General features: G+C 53.5%; 6 protein-coding genes across 6 annotated transcripts; 5 read left to right on the plus strand and 1 right to left on the minus strand.

The window, feature by feature from the left end:
- Positions 1-757: 757 nt before the first annotated feature.
- CKM354_001089900 (uncharacterized protein) lies at positions 758-2,100 on the minus strand (the record flags this gene model as incomplete). The annotated part of the gene is made up of 2 exons (XM_044806370.1): positions 758-1,929; positions 1,992-2,100. The coding sequence occupies 2 exons, from the start codon at positions 2,098-2,100 to the stop codon at positions 758-760; spliced, it is 1,281 nt and encodes a 426-aa protein (XP_044662305.1).
- A 481-nt stretch (positions 2,101-2,581) lies between these two features.
- CKM354_001090000 (uncharacterized protein) lies at positions 2,582-3,919 on the plus strand (the record flags this gene model as incomplete). Its single annotated transcript, XM_044806371.1, has 2 exons — positions 2,582-2,677; positions 2,780-3,919. 2 exons carry the CDS (start codon positions 2,582-2,584, stop codon positions 3,917-3,919), a joined length of 1,236 nt encoding a protein of 411 aa, XP_044662306.1.
- Positions 3,920-5,284: 1,365 nt separating this feature from the next.
- Positions 5,285-7,377, plus strand: CKM354_001090100 (uncharacterized protein; the record flags this gene model as incomplete). The annotated part of the gene is made up of 3 exons (XM_044806372.1): positions 5,285-7,034; positions 7,083-7,230; positions 7,278-7,377. The coding sequence occupies 3 exons, from the start codon at positions 5,285-5,287 to the stop codon at positions 7,375-7,377; spliced, it is 1,998 nt and encodes a 665-aa protein (XP_044662307.1).
- A 973-nt stretch (positions 7,378-8,350) lies between these two features.
- Positions 8,351-9,461, plus strand: CKM354_001090200 (uncharacterized protein; the record flags this gene model as incomplete). The annotated part of the gene is made up of 2 exons (XM_044806373.1): positions 8,351-8,761; positions 8,826-9,461. The coding sequence occupies 2 exons, from the start codon at positions 8,351-8,353 to the stop codon at positions 9,459-9,461; spliced, it is 1,047 nt and encodes a 348-aa protein (XP_044662308.1).
- Positions 9,462-11,892: 2,431 nt separating this feature from the next.
- On the plus strand, positions 11,893-12,552 carry CKM354_001090300 (uncharacterized protein; the record flags this gene model as incomplete). Its single annotated transcript, XM_044806374.1, has 1 exon — positions 11,893-12,552. One exon carries the CDS (start codon positions 11,893-11,895, stop codon positions 12,550-12,552), a length of 660 nt encoding a protein of 219 aa, XP_044662309.1.
- A 1,836-nt stretch (positions 12,553-14,388) lies between these two features.
- CKM354_001090400 (uncharacterized protein) lies at positions 14,389-18,987 on the plus strand (the record flags this gene model as incomplete). The annotated part of the gene is made up of 3 exons (XM_044806375.1): positions 14,389-14,437; positions 14,578-15,986; positions 16,045-18,987. The coding sequence occupies 3 exons, from the start codon at positions 14,389-14,391 to the stop codon at positions 18,985-18,987; spliced, it is 4,401 nt and encodes a 1,466-aa protein (XP_044662310.1).
- Between the last annotated feature and the right edge of the window lie 654 nt (positions 18,988-19,641).

Consider the following 19,641-nt stretch of genomic DNA (forward strand, 5'->3'; position numbering starts at 1 on the left):
CGCGCCTGGCTTTTGTCCATCAACTTGGACACTGCTCGACGTCTCTCATTGCTCGAAAGAAACCGTCTTGATCCAGAGACCAACATGCAATCCATTGGCCGGAAGTAGCAGGCGATTCGGAAATACCGTATATGGCACGGCGTGTAATCCCGCATCCAAAGCATCATGATAGCACGGAGTTCTCTCCGTCGTTGCGCACGATGGCTTTCTTCACTGCAGCAATGCACAATGGTACGGGGTGTGCAATCCCGCTATCACCACGCGGGCCGACGACTTGTGTCGGCTTCGTGGGAACACAAGCGGAGGCTCAAGCTATGAGGCACCGTCGGTACGATCAAGTCGATCATAACTCTGCAAATTCGACACCGCTACACATGGTCAACTCAACAATCAGCAGAGCCTCGACGTCATTGCCAAAACATCATATCAAAGGCCCCTGCGTCCTCGCTTGTACTTTCTACAACGAACAACGCTGTTCGAAGCACCCCCGATTGCTCCTCACCATGCCAAAGTAGAATCTTGCAAATGATGTCTTATTGCTAATCTTCGGCAGGCATTTAGTGTGGCAAGCGTCGACTAATCCGAACGCACATCAGCGAGCGGCATCGTGTTCCGAAGGCGTTGATCCACCGCCATAGCGACGAATCCGAGGCAGAACAATTTTCATTCATGGGAGTTCCTGCGTGATTGCGATCGGAGTCCGAGGACGCTGAAGGAGAATCTAGACTGGCACGACAACCGCGACTTTTCCTTACATTTACATCCTCGCCTTAAGTCCTCGCCTCAACTCCAGCCCGCCATCAATTACGTCGAAATCCCTACCACGATCCCAACCCATCCATTTGCCAAGGACTTCCTCACCTCCTTCACCTGGATGCATGCCAGCGCTTGCCCAACCACTGTCTTCGACACCAATGCCTTGACCAGTCGCTGGATCGCGTCCATCTGCATCCGCCTCGTGGATTGCGAATCCTGGGGAAGATTTCAGGGTCACGATTGGTCGCTGATCGAAACCCTCCTTCTCGAGCTCCTGTTGCGTTTTCACAGGGGTGACGCAGGCGTCAGTGCCATCAAAGATTGCCTCCCATTCCGCTCGCGTCTTCTGCTTGAAGATCTTCTCATATGTCTTCGCTTGTGTCTTCCAGGTCTTCTTGTCTAGCCGGTCCTTGACCCAGCTGGTTTTGGCCGGATCGATCTGCAAGCCCTTCAGAAGCGCGGCGAAGAACTGCGGCTCCAGAGCGCCAACAGCCATGTAGCCTCCATCCTTCGTCTCATAAGTCGTGTAATACGGTGCACCTCCATCGAGCGTGTTTGTGCCTCTGGCTGCATTCCACATTGGAGTCTTAGTACCGAATCTCGGCATGCTGGCCAGGTGTGCTGATCCGTCAACCATATTTGCCTCCACGACCTGTCCCTGCCCGGTCCTCTCTTTACTCAACAAAGCGAGCAGAATGCCCATGAAGCATACTGCGCCTCCTCCAGCGAAATCACCCACAATATTGGCAGGAGGATATGGCTTGTCACCTGCGCGACCGAGCATGCTCAGCACACCCGAGACGGCGATGTAGTTGATATCATGCCCAGCCATATCTTTGTATTTCCCGTCTCGTCGGAAACCCGTCATACGAGCTACAATGAGACCGGGGTTGATCCTCAACAGCACTTCCTGTGGTCCAAGACCCATCTTCTCGAGAACACCCGGTCGGAATGGATCGATCACAACATCGACGAACTTGACCAGATCTTTAATCAAAGCAATGCCTTGAGCAGTTTTCGTATTCACAGCTATGGAAGCTTTGCGTCTCGTGAGCTGGTCGGACGTCGGAGGTGGAACATCGTCTGAGCTGGATCCGTGAGCTTTGGGGTGAGCGCGATCAACGCGAAGGACTTCGGCGCCGTAGTCTGCGCATAGCATGCCAGCGTAGGGACCTACACATGATAACCATCAGAAACGCTGCCAAACATGTTCCTCTATGTCAGCAAATACTAACCCGGAGCCAACCCAGCAAACTCCAGAACACGCAGTCCCGCAAGCGGAGGTGTATTCCCCAGCGCACTCGCTCCTCCATCGACATAAACCGGATTCCTGTTGAAACTCATGATTGATTACTTTTTTGCTAATGCCCGTTGGCACGAAATGTGTATGGATGTCTACATCATGAGAAAGGGGAGAGAAGTCCACGGAAAGAGTTGTCGTGATGTGCGAGTCCTGGTGAGCAGGATAGCCTCGGATCGTGTTCGAAACAGCTTGTTCCCGGTAAACGCGGGGAGAACAAGGGTGAGAGTTTGAGCACAGGCACAGGCACGACAGGGTCTGTCAAGTGCAAGTCAAATATTTGATTAATTTAGGCTTGACTTCTCCAAACCCTTTCGCGTGTTGTTGGCATCTGCAGCTGATGCTGATGCCTGGGAATTGGGGCCTCCAAGTGGCAAAGCGATTTCGAAACACCTTTGTAGCACAAAGATTTATACAAACAAGATAAGTCCCATCTCATCATCACAGCAGATTCCGATTCTTTCCTCATTCTTCTTTTTACCTTTTTCGTGCTTGCAAACTGTACGGATCATCACTTGATCCAGGATGTCAGACCTAGCATTCCGATCCCAGTCTAGCAATGAACCAGCCTTTGAACCCATCAGGACAAAAGGCAACCAATTTTGGAGAGGGGACGAGAGGGTGAGTCTTGATCTATTCTCCGCTTTCTTACTGTCCACGTAGTCCTTGTTCTCTCCATTTAGTTGCTAGACTCTGATGGATTTCTGACGCTTCTGCAATTAGTTCCTCATCAAAGGCATCAATTATTTCAAGCAGAAACTTGACGGCGAAGCCAGCAAGTATGGAGTCCGTAGATGGACATTGCAAGATGCGCTTGCGAATGAACAGCTTGATGAGCTGCGCGAGGATCTCGAGATCCTTCAAGAATTGGGGATGAACACGCTTCTTGTTTCGAACCTCGATCCTACGAAAGACCACCAAGAAGCGCTTAATCTGCTAGCTGAAAAGGGTTTCTACCTCGTCGTCGAAATCGGTACTTTTGGTCGAGAGATTCTGAAGAAGGGGAATGTCTACCGAAATACGGACATCGATCTCGATGCATGCTATACATTCGACGCGATACAGAATGATCTTCGAATCGTGGACCAGCTTGCAGATTTTCAGAATGTGCTAGGTTTCATGGTCTCGGGGGATTGCATTAATCGCAGACAAGTGACGGGATTTGCAGCAGTTCTGCGCACTTTCGTTCGCGATACCAAAGCTTTCTTGCGACTACGAGGAGGTCGTATCGTGCCGGTGGGGATTTCCAATCCTTGCGTGATAGAATTGCGAATGCCGGCGCTGAAGTACTTCACCGCTGGCTCGCAAGAAGAGAGAGTGGATTTCTTCGCTCAAGAAGATTATAGCTGGTGCGGGCCAAGTAATTTCCAGATGTCAGGCTGGCAGAGAGCAGTGGAGACGCTAGAGCGTGAAGATGCTCGCGTGCCGATGTTTCTGGCAGAATTTGGCTGCAACGCTCGTGAAAGGATCTGGGATGAGATTGCTTGCTTGTATGGGACAGAAATGCTGGGGAAGTATAGTGGGGGTTGTGTGTATTGCTATGAGGAATATTGGAACGGATATGGAATTGTGAAAAGAGGAGAGGATGGACGTGTAGAGAGGAAGCGTGAGTTTGAGAATCTAAAAAGAAGATTGCAGGAGGCGAGCAAAGTGTTGGCGACCGCTATGTCTGGCATGGAGCCCAGAGATTATGAGAACTGGACCGGAGAGTTTCCTGGCGAGACGAGAAAGGATTTGTGGTTGGCTACCAGCGCGTTGCCTCGCTGTCCTGGAGATCTGGCGGCTTTTGTGCAGGAGCTCAAAGATGAGCGAGAGTGGGATGTTGTTGACAGAGTGGAAGGACTTAGTCTGGAGGATAAATAGGGTAGTCTGGCCAAATTGAAGCTCGATCACTAGAGCATCCGATAATGTCAACTTGGCTCAACTTCCGTGCCCTGTGAGACATGCATGTGACTCCTGTTCACGGCAATGTATGGATTAGATTGGATTGCCTGGGTATTGTGAGTAGCGAGGGGCGAGGGGAAGTAGGATACACTGTGGAAGACCCCTCAAGCTGGAGTTGGCGCGAGTCGATCCTGCCGTGCTCATGAGTGCCAAAGATAGAGGAGAATCCGGGTCTGTGGTTCAGGCTTATCGTGCCCCTCCTGGCTAGTCAGACGCTCGTGAATGGATCGACCAGGCGGCGAATGAACCAAGGTCAGGTGGACGTAGCGTGGAAAGTCAGTTCGGGACTGCAGTGTGCGGAGTCGGCGGTGATGTGCTGTGTGAATGTGAATGCACCAAAGCGTGCCAGCCCCTTGCATGGAGTCAAGACATAGCTCGTCTGTCAGCAGGACTTGCGTGTGTGTCAGAAGCAACGCAGCGACAGAAGGGGAGTGGTGAGGAGGGGACGAGACGAGAGGTGCGGGAGGCGGCTGTGACATCGGGCCTTTGAGCTTGCTGCTGCTGCTTCGCCGGAGTGCATGAATGAGATCACGAATCCCAGATCACGCGTCTGCCTTTCTCGAACCAACCCTTCCGCTCTCTCGCACCCGGCTCTGCAGCCATCTTGCACGCATCTGACACCATCGCCGCTATCTGCACTTCCCGTCGTCAACAGCGACCCCGTCCACCGATCGAACTGCCCCTTCTCCGAATCTCCCAAGTCGTCAAGTGGCGCTCATCAGCCTGCTCCTTCTCGGAACGTGTGATATCGTCCACTGCTGCCTCGCCTACACACCTGCCTGCCAACCACCTTGCTGGTCACAGATGCACCGCAAGATAACATCCTTCAACTGAGGATACTACACATTACTGCCCTTGGCCCCGCGAGGCCAGAAGCGGCAGTATATCCTCCAGCACGTTTGCTACGTGCTAGTCATCGCGCTGGAGAACGACCACATCCATCCCACCACCTCCCCACTCAACACCGCCGGCCCACACGACCCCTCCGATTCCCTTGGTCCTGTCCGCCAGGAACCTCCATCAGCACACGACTCTACTGCACAAGCCACCCCTCAGCATACCTTATCTGCTCCCGAGGTTCACACGGCGAACACCGCCAACACATCGTTTGAGATCAGCTCTGAGCCATCGAATCGATCACGCAAGCGAAGACGCCGCTCTTCGCTTCCAACGACCGCCAGCCGTCTTGCTTCACCTTCCACTAGGGACACTGCTTCGGGTCCGCAAGCCCGCAAGCGTGTCAGAGTTCACGACGACATAGCGAGTACCGAGGACGAAAAGACTATGCGGTTAGATCCCGCCGAGCGAACACAGCAACGGCCTTCGACCAACGGCTCCTCGCAAAACGGCTCCTCTCCTCCGCACACATATGGCTCCGTCAAGAGCGATACGAACGGCTATCATACGAACGGTCATGCAGGTGGAATGGTAGCACGGAATAAAGAGCCATTCTTCGGTCACGACAGAGAAGAGGTTACGCGGATACTCTTGCAGACGCTGAGCGATCTGGGATATCGAGATGCGGCGAAGCAACTGTCAAGAGAAAGTGGCTATGAACTGGAAATCCCCAGCGTGGCAGCATTCAGAAGTGCTGTATTAGGTGGGGAATGGGACGAAGCCGAGGCGTTATTGCTAGGGACAGATGCCCTCGAACTCGATGGAGGAGTTTCTCTTGGTAACGGGCACGGATGGTCGAAGGCTGACAGACTGTCCGGCAGCAGTCAGAATGGGTCGTCAAGAAGAGGACTGCCACTGGCGGAAGGAGCGAACCTCACGTTGCTGAAGTTCTTGCTGCGGCAACAGAAGTACTTGGAACTGCTTGAGAGACGCGATTTGAAGTCGGCACTGGAAGTGCTCCGAAGCGAGCTTACGCCTCTGAGAACCGACACTGGTAGATTGCACTTCCTCTCAAGCCTCGTGATGTGCGTCTCGACCGATGATCTCCACGCGCAAGCGGAATGGGATGGCGTGGAAGGCGAAAGTCGAAGCAATCTGCTTTCCGAGATATCGAAGTCGATATCGCCCTCTGTAATGATACCAGAGCACCGCCTTGCGACCTTGCTGTCCTCTGTGCAAGAAGAACAAATCCTGAATTGCAGATATCACAACACCACGGCGCAGCCAAGCCTGTACACGGACCACGAATGCTCAGTAGACGACTTTCCTCTACACACTCAGCTTGAACTACGAACACATTCGGACGAAGTCTGGTTCGTGGAATTCAGTCATGATGGGTCCATGCTGGCCACTGCAGGCCAAGATGGCCTCGTTGTGGTGTACGATACAACACGCTGGCGACCAATACACGAGTTCAGGGAGCACGAACGCAGCCCTTTTGCAAACGCCGCCAATGGGGCAGGAGCCGCTCGCGATACTAGAGGCATCACGTACATCGCATTCTCTCCCAATGATCAGTATCTGATCTCTTGTAGCAAGAATCACGAATTCGTTGTTGTCAACGTGCGTGATGGGCAGAGAGTCTGCTATGGCGACCACTTTGACGATTCAATCACCTGCGCGGCGTGGCTTCCAGATTCGGAGACCTTCATAATCGGAACGATGAGCTTTAGGAGACCTCTCGGCATGTATTCACTGCGATCGGCCGGTTCTACGAACAGTGGTTCGGTGCTCCGAAATCCCGAGATACACTCATGGCGGGACCCTCCTTGGGATCCCTCGATGAAGAGTGATCAGCCGCTCACCAAATTCAGACTCACCGATTGTGCAGTCGACTCAACTGGGACACGCATGGCTGCGACTACCACTGACCACCGCATCATGCTCTTCTCCCTTAACAGCGTGGATAGGTACCGCAAGCTTGCGGAATGGCAAATGGACGCGTGGCTCACATCAATCAATTTCTCTGCAGATGGCGATCTCCTCCTCGTCAATATGAACGAGGGGCGAGTGCTCGCGATCGACTCGGAGACTGGCGAAATCGTATGTAGATACGAAGGGGCAGTACAACGAGACTTTGTCATCCGCAGCGCTTTCGGAGGTGCTGGAGAGGGCTTCGTGATCAGCGGCAGCGAAGGTGAGTTGTAGCGTGTCTTCCGTACGAACCTTGACTGATAACCAGCAGACTCTCGAGTGTACATTTGGCGGAGACAGACGGGCCTGTTGGTCGCTGCGCTTGAAGCCCATCACCCTGGTCCCGTGAATTCTGTTGCGTGGCATCCTACCAATCCTGGCATCTTCGCAAGCGCTGGCGATGATCGCCGGGTCAGAATGTGAGTACAATGCTTCCTCAATTTTCAAACCACGCTGACTTTCCCAGATGGACATCTGCAAATGCCAGACGAGGAGCGGATTCGACAGAAGCATCATCAGGCGCAGTGCGACCCCTCAGCAGCGGCCTGGGGAGAAGCTATTACTAGATGAGCTGATCGTGGCTCAATGTTCGTTGCATTATGGACACGCAGGTAGCGTCGGCGTCGGCGGACAGCATGGGATTTAGGGGACCACCAGTGGACATGAGATGGCATGGCATGACCTATCCACACGTAGATATTCGGAAGCTGGAACTATCGCCACTACTACAATACAGTGCATGGCCACACAAAGTGGTTCATGAGACTCTGCACATTCACTATGGTCGCATGGACAACTGTCATTTGGCAGAGCGGATCAAATTCATATTCTCACGCTTTGCAGCAGTGGGTCTGTTATGCAATCTCGCTCTGCAGTAACGCGACTGAGCAGGTTGAGAGCAAAACCTGATACCAATTCATCGCCGACTTTTACGCGCATACAAATTCGGCTTCACGTGCAGCCGTCTTCACACTCACCTCGGCCTGCCCAGACAAAAACTATGCTCAGCGCGCGGCGTTGGTCCTCGAGTGGGCAGTCTCTGAGAGTGATTACATGAAGGAGATGGGTTGGCAACGCGAGAACGAGCGAAAAGTGTAATGTCATTGGCTCGGAAGTTGACGAGTGGAGGGCAACGGCAGCGGCTCTTTACCAAGACCAAAGTCAGCAGCAGGAAACAATCTCCGCGTGCCATTAGATTAGGGGCCGTCGAAGGATGCTCGCGCTTCCCTACAAACTTTCCCTCGTCCCCAGAAACATCACACATTTCTCGTCGCGTGCCGTTTGATCGTGTCGCCTTCTGCTCAATCACCTTCTCGTCACTCCTTCTGGGTCGCTGCTGCAGAGGCCACACATCTTTGGCGTCGAGAGGACAAGAGCCGCGGCATTGAGGCTCCCGATTTTCTCGACTGCATCAGCTGCCACCAACACGCACGTACGCGACGCTGAGGCTTGCAGCGCATCCGCCACGTCCCGGCATCCATTGACGTCGACTTTTCCTCCGCCGCGCCCCCTTCGACTTTCCCTTCAATCAGCAGCACAATGTCAACTCCAGACTGGTTGGAATATGGCGTGCCCACGCTCGACAGACCCTTCGGCGTGGCACTATGGCCCATCTTCGCAAAGGCTTTCACGGCCGTGAAGGGCTACACGCCAGATGAGTTCCGCTTCATTCCCGGAAAGACGCCAATGGCGACCATGGCTGAGACGGCCATCTCGCTCATTTCCTACTACATCATCATCTTCGGAGGGCGAGAGTTGATGAAGGACCGCGAGCCGTTCAAGCTGAACACTTTTTTCAAAATCCACAACTTTTACTTGACGGCCATCAGCGGTACTCTTTTGCTACTCTTCCTCGAGCAGCTGATTCCGACGCTCGCGAGGCATGGCGTTTTCTACGCCATCTGCCACTACAACGGTGGCTGGACGCAGCCATTGGTTGTTCTGTACTACGTGAGTGCCGAAATCTGAGAAGCGAACGCCAGCAACGAGCGAGAGGAGAACTAACGTGGAACAGCTCAACTACCTGACCAAGTACCTCGAGTTGATCGATACCTGCTTCCTCTTCCTCAAGAAGAAGCCGCTTACCTTCCTCCACACTTACCACCACGGTGCGACCGCCCTCCTTTGCTACACCCAGCTTCTCGGCCACACTGCGGTGTCCTGGGTGCCAATCACGCTGAACTTGATGGTTCACGTTGTCATGTACTGGTATTACTTCCAGTCTGCGCGTGGAATCAGAATCTGGTGGAAGAAGTACATCACCATGCTCCAGATCATCCAGTTCGTGATTGATCTCGGATTCGTCTACTTTGCGTCCTACACCTACTTCAGCGCTCGATACTTCCCATGGCTCCCAACCTCCGGCATCTGCGCAGGCGAGGAATTCGCGGCATTCGCTGGAATGGGTATCCTCAGCTCCTACCTCTTCTTGTTCATCGGTTTCTACATTTCGACCTACAAGAAGCCAATCAAGAAGGGCCGCGCGCGTGCTACCAGCGCTCTCGTGGAGATGAAGGATGAGCAGGTTCCAGATGTTGGTCAGGTCAGGAGAAGGATGAGCGGTAATGCGCAAAACATGAATGGCTACTCGACTGGCAAGGATACCAATGGCACTCCCAACGGCAGAGTCACCAGGTCGAGGAAGGCGTAAGCGATTGGCGCGATGTCGCTGACACGAGCAACACCGTCAAATCGTGTGTAGGAGCAAGGGAGCAGGAGCGGAGTGGTCGGGATCAAGGACAAAACTTGGTCGGAGTGGGCGATCGAGCAGCGATATGAAGCGGCGTGGAGGGACACAGCCCAGTTGGCCGGTCCACAAAACGAAATTCGTGTAGATTTTCTAGGGAAGGTCATCAAAGGTGTAAAACGGCGTACGAACCAACAAGGAGGGCTGAAGGTGCATAGCAAGAGAAGATGTTTTGGCATGAGAAAGAACAAGCAGTGGGTTACTACAACAACAAACTGTAAGATACGAAATGCATGTGAGCGGAATGTGTGGGTTGCGTGCTTACACGCGTGGTCCAAGGTACGCCGTACAAGAGCACGCTTTTTAGATGCATATAACAAAGCTATGAAGAAAAACATAATCGAAGTGTAGGCTTTGTGCCATTCGCGTGTACGTGTCAAAGCTAGGTCTGCCACAGATGGAAGGCTTCGCCAATGCTGCCTTCCGCGGGGACAACGAGAAGCGAGCAGATTGTAGTTTCGGCGCCGGCATAGCTGCCACACACCACACAAGCACACACACAGCCACGACTCTCGAACGACCTGCCAATGCGACTCATCCTCATCCTCATTGAAGGCCAAAGCGCATCGACCTCGCAAAGCCCAGAACCGAGTCAAAATCTGGAGCGCTTGGAGCTCCGGTAGGAAAGCCGACCGCCAGTATGTACGCTCAGTACGTCTTGGCGACTTCGTCTGCCGGACTGCGTAGCCTATGTGCTCTCCTGGTATGCCACTAGAGTTTCCAAAGAGGACACTTTCGTCTGCGGTACAATGAGTCGCGAGGTACCCAGAGGACCAACTAAGGCATTGCTGCATGCGCTCAGGTCACCAGAGGATCTTGTCAAGACTGAGGAGTAAACCTTTCGAACGCCTGTTCCTGATCGACTTGTGCGTTGCATCACCAGAGGTGGTGAGAGGAATGCGTCATTGGTGCTCTCCTCGTTGCCTGTGCTGAAGTGCGGGCAGTGAGGGTTCAAAGGGACGGAATGCCCTCGAACTCCTGGGGAAGCTTCCTTTTCTGCTTATCCTTCCACTCACTGACGATGGACTTCTTTTTTCGCTGGCATATTGAGATCGATTCTTGAGGCGACCACGTCGGGAAGACTCCACGCTAGGGCTCCATTATGCAGGATAGCACCTGGTAACCCAGGCCTAACTATTGCATGACCGGACGATATTTTGCTCCATTCATGTCGAGCACGATTTTGTGCATAGCGAGATGCATACGTCTGAATCACCGACATGTGGTCGCGACATACTACACGAAAGTCTACATTCTACGAGGACGGTTGGGTCCACAATCACAACCATCTTGCCTGGCCAGACATCACTAGACTGGAGACAGTGTTGCTGCGATCGTACGATCTTCACTGTGCGAAGAGAGCAATGGACAGTATCGAGTGGACTGGAATGAATGACATCAACAGGCGCCGGGCTCTTCATAATATATTCATGCAAGAGCTGGAGTATCTCCTGATCATATCTGCCCACTACGAAAATGAAAGAGCAGGCGGCCGACTTCTGGCCGCAAAGTAGCATGCAAAACAATGTATCTACTGGGCTTACAGTGCCGTCATGCCTGAAGGATATGATGCACGCAAGCTCAATGGATCGACCGAACATGTGTAAGATCGGGCTGAGAATAGCAGTGCAAGGTCTGCAGTCCTACAGGCGGAGCCCATGCGCAATTTTGAGAAAGTGAAATACGCTGCTGGTAAGTGATCCATCCACTCGTTCACACTGTCGGGTTCACATACGAGACAGTGGATTCCTCGTTCAAGAAAAGCTGAACGATTCCACCAATGTACTTCGAAACAGCAGAAAGAGCACCAAGGGAAAGGATCCGATCCTGTGTTGCGCATGCATTCAATCATATGCGCGGAGAGAAGCCCGTGCTCGCGGACTTCCCAACGGACGTCGGAGGACGCCAGTCTTCGGCAGCAAAAAAGTGGATGGCATCACGCCACCTCACACCACATTCCTTGCAAAAACGACGCCTTAATCAATCGATTACTGTCTGACTAACGAAGACATCCAATAAGTGATCCGCGCTTCGGACCTCGACGGTATAATGCTCGTTTTTGCGGAGCGTCCCCGCTGGCTAGGCTGTAGCACAACGGCACCGGCCTTCACTTGCGGGAACGTTGATCGCGAGACTCTGCCCAGGACAGAGTCTGGGCTCGTGTAACAGTCGGCAAACATATATACTGATCCTTCGCTGAGTTGTGTAGGACGTACATAGTTCACCACATATCACGATATCCAAGTTTGACGTCAATTGCTATACCATACCAAGACCAATCAACGCTGTTGAACACAACTCATATCAGACCACTCATCAGGTCAAGATACACACAATGGCAGACATGGACACCAAGTCCACGGAAATTGTGAACTGTTTCCCTTCACTACAATGTATCAGCGGCAACATCCCAGATGAATGCAAGACGGGCAATATTGTTTGTCCAACTCTACCACGATCAACAAGCGATTCGAATATCACATTTCCCAAACCTCCCGCAGGAATCGCCTCAACAGCAGTCAGCAGCGACTCCGAATCCGGCTCCGAAGCCACCAAACAACAATTCCAATCCCAACAACAATCAACTCTTACAGAACAACAACCGCCAACCCGCCCCATCCGCCCCCACCGCCGCATCCCCCACACCATAATCGAACGACGCTACCGCGACAACCTCAACACGCAAATCGAAACATTGCGTCTCTCTTTACCTTCTCTCAAAAACGCCTACGTCTGTTCCCCCGATGTGGAAGATTCGGCCCTGCCGCCGAGGTTACCTTCAAAAGCGATGATTATTGCGACGGCGGCGACATATATTAAAGAGTTGGAGCAGGAGAGGCAGGCGGCGATGGAGGCGGTGGGGAATTTACAGCAGCAGGTGGTGGATTTGCAGAAGTTGATTCAGTGTAATGATTGTTCGATTTTGCAGTATTTGCAGGCTGTTGGTGGGGGGCAGGGACAGCAAGGGGGAGGGCAAGGAGGGGTGGTGGCGTGAGATGTTCGTTTTCTTGGGATGGTTGGGGTGGGCGTGTTGGAGATGATGGTGTTGATGAGGAGGAATGGATGGGATAGATTTGCGACTGCTGTGACAGGGCTGGACAGGACTGGGAGGAGAGGCGCTTCTCATTGTTGATGATTATCTTTTCCACGAAGTTCATGGGATACGGCTGTCGGCGTTTTGAAATGGCGTTTTTAGAAATGGTTGGAAGCGATTCATGGTGGTAATGATGATGGAAAATAGACCCCGGGCGAAAGGGTTGCCGCAAGAGAAAAAAGGACAGGCCATTGGCATCGGCATTGGGATTTTGTAGACATGCAGGCCAGACTCTCAACTAAATTAACTGCAGCCACGATCGTGTGCTGCGAGAGACGATGATCTCTTTCACGGCGAATCTCTCACCCATTCGGCAGGGCAGACACCTCAATGCCGTAGCACATGTGCAGCAACCTGGAAAGTGGAGTCGTGACAGCGCATCACGCTCAACAGGCCAGCAACCAGCATTCAAACCCAATGCCTTGACGTGAAGTATGGTACGCAGGCGGGAAGTACTCCGGCTAGGAGCGGTTCGAGAAGCATATTCGAGGCTTGTAGATTGTAACTTTCTCTCTCCCCAGGCTCCAAGTCAAGGCATCCCTGGGAGTCGGTGACGTGTCTGTGGCACTTGGCGTGCCTGAATGTCGTGATACAATGTGCAAGGCATCGTTCGGAGAGCCCACCTGCCTCCTAGCAGGGCGGAGTGCATGATAGTCTACTGTGAGTGAGTGAATGGCGGTGACGTCGACCGCATTTTCGCATGAACGATGGAGGTCTGTGGGTTTGGAGAACGCTCCTCCCGTTCGCAAAGTTGCAGTAGCGTTGCTGCCACATGTGCGAGTGGAAGCCGAGTGGACAACCAGATTCAGGGACGAGAGGCGGGCGAGGCGGACAGCGAACACGTCGAGGTCAGATGGTTCGCATGCTTTTGCTGCTGCTGCGCGGATGATGATGCTGCGCTGGCGACTGGCTTTGCCGTTGCAGCAGCGGAGCGCCCGTTCGCCACGACTGACTGCCTTCGCTGTGCAGCTCGACTCGCCGGGCGTCGCGGAGCTTTTGGATCTCGTCTCACCACGGCCGGCTGCATTTGCGCGAGGCGTTGTCGCGACACGGCAGCAACAGCAGCAGCGCGTATGCAAGTCGCGCGACCATTGAGATGGACGTCTGGCGTGGTCGGGCCAACAGTTGATGGAGCGCTGCAACTGCCCTTCTCAGGCTAGGCGAGCTGGCCGCAGGAGAGTGACCGCGTCGCAGAGCAGTGTGACGAATCAGCAGGGTATGCGTGGTGAGGCCAGCTCACTACCCGTCCTCACATTGTGCCAGCATCCAATCCGCGGCCAGCGCATGTGCAAGCTAGCAGACGCATCGCCAGTCAGCTCGCCAGCTGTGCACTGCAGTGACTGCACGCCGCCAAATGCAGCACTGGGGAGCTTGGGGAGGGTGTGTGGGTGTGAAGCCGCCTCGCCAATCATCGCCGGGCCTGCCAGCGGACCGCGACTCGTGCGCGTGCTGAGGCTACCGGTGGAGGCAAGAAGCAGTGCGATCAACGGCGATGAGGTCTCATTACACACGCACACACATCTTCCGTTCAATATTCCGTCCTTCAAACCCACTCTATCGACATCCACCGGTCAAGGCGTGCCTGCGGGACAGTGCTAAGTAAGGTAGAGCACGCCCGGGAGGCAGCATAAGCTCGGCGCAGGCGTCAGCGACTCAGTTGCGCCGCAGCTGGCAGACATGGAATGACCTCTGCGCGAAACACTGCGACAATCCAACCACGTCGCCGCCGCGCAGGCCATGCCGGACACGCGCTCGCCACCAGACGGCGAGGAGAAGGATGGGCCATGTATGTTCGACGTGCTTGCTGCCGTTTGCTGCCCGTGATACGCCAATCGTACCGCGCGCCGCTCCAGAAGCATCCTGTATGATGAGCTGGCGAATGCTGGCTTCTGTCAACCGCAGCGCTAACTCATGTTGCTCATGCAGCCTCCGACCTCGTGTCACCGTGCACCTCGCACCATGCCTCGAGGTCTTCCACTCCCGGAATCTCACATCTGGATGGCTCTCCGCGCTATCTCGACTTCATGCCCAACCCGCCAAGCCCTGGCCCTCCATCGCAACCCAACATGGCCCACGAAGCGGCACCACCGTGGGAGCCCAACTCGCCGCCCACCACATCCGGACAAATAACCACCCAACAGGCGACCTCGCAACAGGCTCTGCCTTCCACAATGCATCGACCCCAGCTCCCGCGAGACACTGTAGTCAGGTCGACTGCTCCTTCGACGAATGACTTCGAACATGTGGCGTGCCTGTCCGAGATCACTCACCTGCTGCGTCTGCAGAAATATCACAAACGCCGCTGCGTTCACGCCCAGGAGGAGCTGCACAGACTCCAGATTGCAACTGCCAAAGCTGCGAGGCTCCGTCTAACCGCCCACTCAGTGCAGCGTACACTCGCCGAGTGCATCAGGTCCGAGGACAAATCCAGCTTTGCGAATTTGTTACACGCCTTCCAGGATGTCTGTGAGGATGCGGCCAAAACTTCACATTCACCGGTCCCAGGAGCGAACCAGAGTCCGGTGGCAGCCAAGCCGTTTGAGTCGTTCCTGAACGACATCTCCAGCGCTTCTCGGAATGTAGTGCTTGACCTTTTAGCGAAGCTAAGATACGATGGTCATTTTTTAGCAGAGCGAATATCGGCACTAACGCCGAAAGAGCTCAACGCGCTACTTCCCGAGCGTGTTGTTGCGCGGTCTAGCGACTCCGTTTTTGCATCCTCCACCAGGACTTCGCGGAACTCCAGGCCACTAGGATTTGCCGTGGACGCCCAGGTGGATGTGCTCAATGCCTATGCATATGGAAGTCCGCTGGAGGCACTAATTTTCGGCCCCGGATTGCCACTGCTTGACGACCACGCGGATCGCAAGAGGACAACAGAGGTATGGGCCACAGTATGCGCCAAGGTCATCACAGAACAGAAACCTGGCAGTGAGAGACTTGTCCCAGCACTTCTGGACATTTGGTCCAACTTCGAGCCATGGCTGGGAAAGGACCGGCTCGAGACGTGGATGCTTCAGACTCTCCAACGTGGTGCATTTGTTTTGGAACAGCCGACTAAGCAGACCTTTCGCGCCCGTGTTGAAGGCCGGCCAGATGTCTCTGCCCAAGATGAGGCTCGCATTGAGGCTTTCTACACCGAGGCCACGGATTCCCTCCTTGCGCTGTTTGGTGACCAGCACTCGCCGAGTGTGATTCCGCCTGGTGCTCTTTCTTTCTGTCAAGCTGTCTCCCAGAAACTCCGAGACTCTCCACAGCAGCGTGGTTTTCCATCGTTCATCCTGACTAGATGGCTCTTCAACTCATTCATCATGGATGTAATCAATTTGCCAGAGGTAATATCCGACTCACTTTTTTCGATAGACAGGGAAAGTTACTGACAACCCATGGCAGGCTCATATGATGACGACCGACCATTACACATCTGATTTATCTCGCCAACGCATACTCCGAGAAATCGCTGTTAGAGCGCAGAAAGCAGTCTTCGATGTTGCATACTACTTCAAGCATGGCAATCCGATCATGCTGGAGACCGCGAACCGCGTCAACTCTATCATGGCCCGGATCTCTGGTCCATCATCTCGTTCCACCCTCCGCAAGGCCCAGCCAGTCCCCGAACCGTCTCCGTTTCTTGTCCTAACACTACGAGATGTTACAACTATTCTCTCAGCCCTTTATCCGCGGCGAAGACCGATCTCCATTTCTTCTGATAGCGACATGTCCAAGTCTGGTCTGCAATCTTCGGCATCCTCAGTGTCTGGTTTCTCATTGTTCCGTAACACGAGGACACCTGATCAACACACCGCTGATCCCTTCAACCCATTCCTAAAGTACGGCGAGACCGCGAATGCGAATGTCAGTGACATTTCATTGGTAGACGATGATCCAAACGAGATCCAAGTCAAGGATGCCTGTATCGAGCTCGAAGATCTGGCCACTCGCCGGACCGGAGCCATCAAAGAATCTTGGGATATCGTGGCCGTCGAGACCAGAACTAAGTCGCTGTGCAGCATGCGTGAGAAGTGCTCCGAGATCAGGCTTGCACAGCGGAATTACTTCCTGTCGACAAACCAATCCGTGACGCTTCTTGATTCTCTTGGCGATCAACATCGGGAAGTCGCTCATCAGCTAAAGCCGTTACTGCACTTGTACGGTCATCTTGATTTCTCCAACCCACTGGAGAATGGTGCAACGCATTCTTCCCAAACATGGACAAAACTCGAGCATCTGTTTGAGAGCGCAGTACAGGATTGTCAGACCGCCGGAGACTACGCGGAAGCACAGCGATGGTTTCAACGCCTGCACGACGTTCATGCCGCTATTCTCGCTGGCGACAGTGCGCACGTGCTACAACGCATCTTACACGCCCTGCAGGGCAGCGCACAACGCTCGATCAGCGAATGGGCTGAACTTGAGACCGTTTGCGAACGCTGGGTGGCCACCCTACAACCAGGCACGTCCATGCACAGCATGTATCTGAAGCCAATCATGCAGCAGAATGAGGCACTTCGTGACAAGATGTGGTACGTCGCAGATGTTCGCACTTCGGCTGCCTACGAAGAAGCCCGTCTGGTAGCGAGTGCCTTGCGCATCATGGGAAAGCCCAGCAAGACGCCCAAAACGAAGACAACCCAGCCATTGCGACACTGGCCGACGTCCAGATACTCCATCGGCAGTCTGCACATCAAGTCAGAAGCTCAGATCTTGGACATCCTGTCGGCTCGCTCTGAATATTGTGGTCCTAACAAGTTGAGCGACGACCAGGCTCGGGCCACCCTGCAGTGGATGCAGCGCGAGAACATCGACAATCTTTGTCGAGGAGAAGAGCGTTTACACAAACTGTTTCTGGAGATCCGCAAGTGTGTTGACCTTGTGAGCAACAACTCGCCCTCTGACAACTCCCTACTGTGGTCAAACACATTGTTCGCTCGCGACACCTCACTGCGAACACGAGATTCGCCCCCACGAAGATCGCACTTCCTGCCAAACTTGTACGGGAACACCCTCTCATCGGACTACCTCTCGCTGAGTTCTCAGCTTCGAAGCAATGATTGCCTTTCGAACACGTCTCACACTTTGTCGAACTCTAGCTCGCGGGACTACTTGGACGCCAGAAGTCCGACCCTGACGAATCGGTCGTCTGTACCCTTTTGGTCTCCGGCCATGTCAGAAGTTGATTCGCCGTCTAGTGCTACTAGTGTCGCATCCTCTCAAACACAGTGGGCTCCCGATGTTGCTCCAACACCGGAACCTACCAACAGCCTCTCGACCGATTCGCAGGCTCTTGAGAAGCTTCGCCAACGTGTGACTAGCCTCATGCTTAGCGACCTGACCTCGACACTCTTCAATGATGGCAGCGAGACTGATCATGCTTTTTGGACTGGGTTGGGCCTCGAGCTCGCTGAGAGATACTTCCGGAGCATCCAAACTTGGCACTCTAGCGCAGGCTCGCAGACACCGACAGCAGACTCGGACATTCCTGCAAAGCCGACAATGATGCGCTTCGATTTCGACAACGCCTTCGAGAATCTGATGCAGAAGTTTGTCGCCAGTAGCAACCCTACCACGAAGCTGAAGTGTCTCTACGATATCGATCGCCTCCTGGGCCCTTACATGAAAGAACAGCGCCACAACATGTCACCTGCGGCGTCGTTTGTGAATGGTGTCCAAGATCTCAAGCTGCATACGGGCGCTGACGATGTGACTGAGACGAGTATCGCCGGCTTCCGCAATCTGTTCGCTAAGAGCTCTTTGAGACCCAAGACCATCTTCAGGGACATGCAAAGCATAGCTTCGTTACTGCCTGCTGCCGTTCTACACAACACAGCAGAAGGCAAAGCTTTCGCGAACGCTGCTGTTGCTATCACGCGTCTCAAGACCGATGTGCGAACGATCATGGTCGAGACAGCAGACAGCATCATCGCCTACCATTCCAACAATCGTGGGCATGGACGTAGCTCCTCCATCGCACAGCAGGAGCGCGATTCTGCCACATTCGCGGCACCAAGTCCACCAGCCGAAGACGTCGCCCGCTACACTATGGCAGATGCTGCACACCTCTTGCAAATCACAGCCAAAGAAGGCCACATTGTCGCACAGCGTGAACTGGGAACACTATACCTCACCCATCCCGAACTCATGGACCGTATCATCGCTCCATTTACACGACCAAAAGACGTCTTCAAAGAAGAACTCGAAGCGAGATGGAAGAAAAACCAAGACCCTCATCGTTTGGATCCACTCATCATGTGTGTTGCGCATCATTGGATGACGCTGTCTAGCAAGGCGAATGATTCCCTTGCGAAGGAGACTTTGAAACAGTTGGAAGATATGTGATGCTTTTGAGATTTTCGTTTTTGAAGAATTTGTGGATATGGTTTATGGGCGTAATTTGTCATAAGATCTCTCTGATCTTTGTTGCGTTTGAGCGTGGAGTTGGTGGGAAAGGTTTTGCAGGGTTTCCTTCAACATTTTTATGTACAGGTAGATGATACCCAAGCACGATGGCCTATTGAAGGACCACGTGAGTTTGAATTGAGAGGATTAGTTGATTGAAGTTGAGATGGGAATAGAATGGTACATTGGGACTGCATCTCATCATCAGTTGACTTTCTCGAGTTGTACCGAGCAATATATTGTTGCTCATTGTGTTGGCTTGAGACTGCGCGCTCGTAACAACAGAGCCCTGCATGCTGGGCTGCCGATTCGCACCAGGAAATAATAAGCAAGCAGAATGAACCAGCTCTCGTGAGTTCTTGAAAAAATGGAGAGGCACGTTTCCACAAAAGTGGATTACCGAAGCACACATTGCTATGTCTTTCCATTCCTGTACATCGCCGAGTCTGTTTCTTTCCATCTGTCAGCGCCAATTGTTCACAACCAAAAGTCCCCCTGTGAAAGACCTGAGCCACCGCGTGACAATGCTTTCCGCCAATTGGAGTGCCTTCGTAGACCCTTGGTCTTTTTCGCGTGTCCTTCCAACACAACTCT

Source organism: Cercospora kikuchii, assembly GCF_019650295.1.
Source record: "Cercospora kikuchii DNA, contig_00007, whole genome shotgun sequence".
NCBI classification, from domain to species: domain Eukaryota; kingdom Fungi; phylum Ascomycota; class Dothideomycetes; order Mycosphaerellales; family Mycosphaerellaceae; genus Cercospora; species Cercospora kikuchii.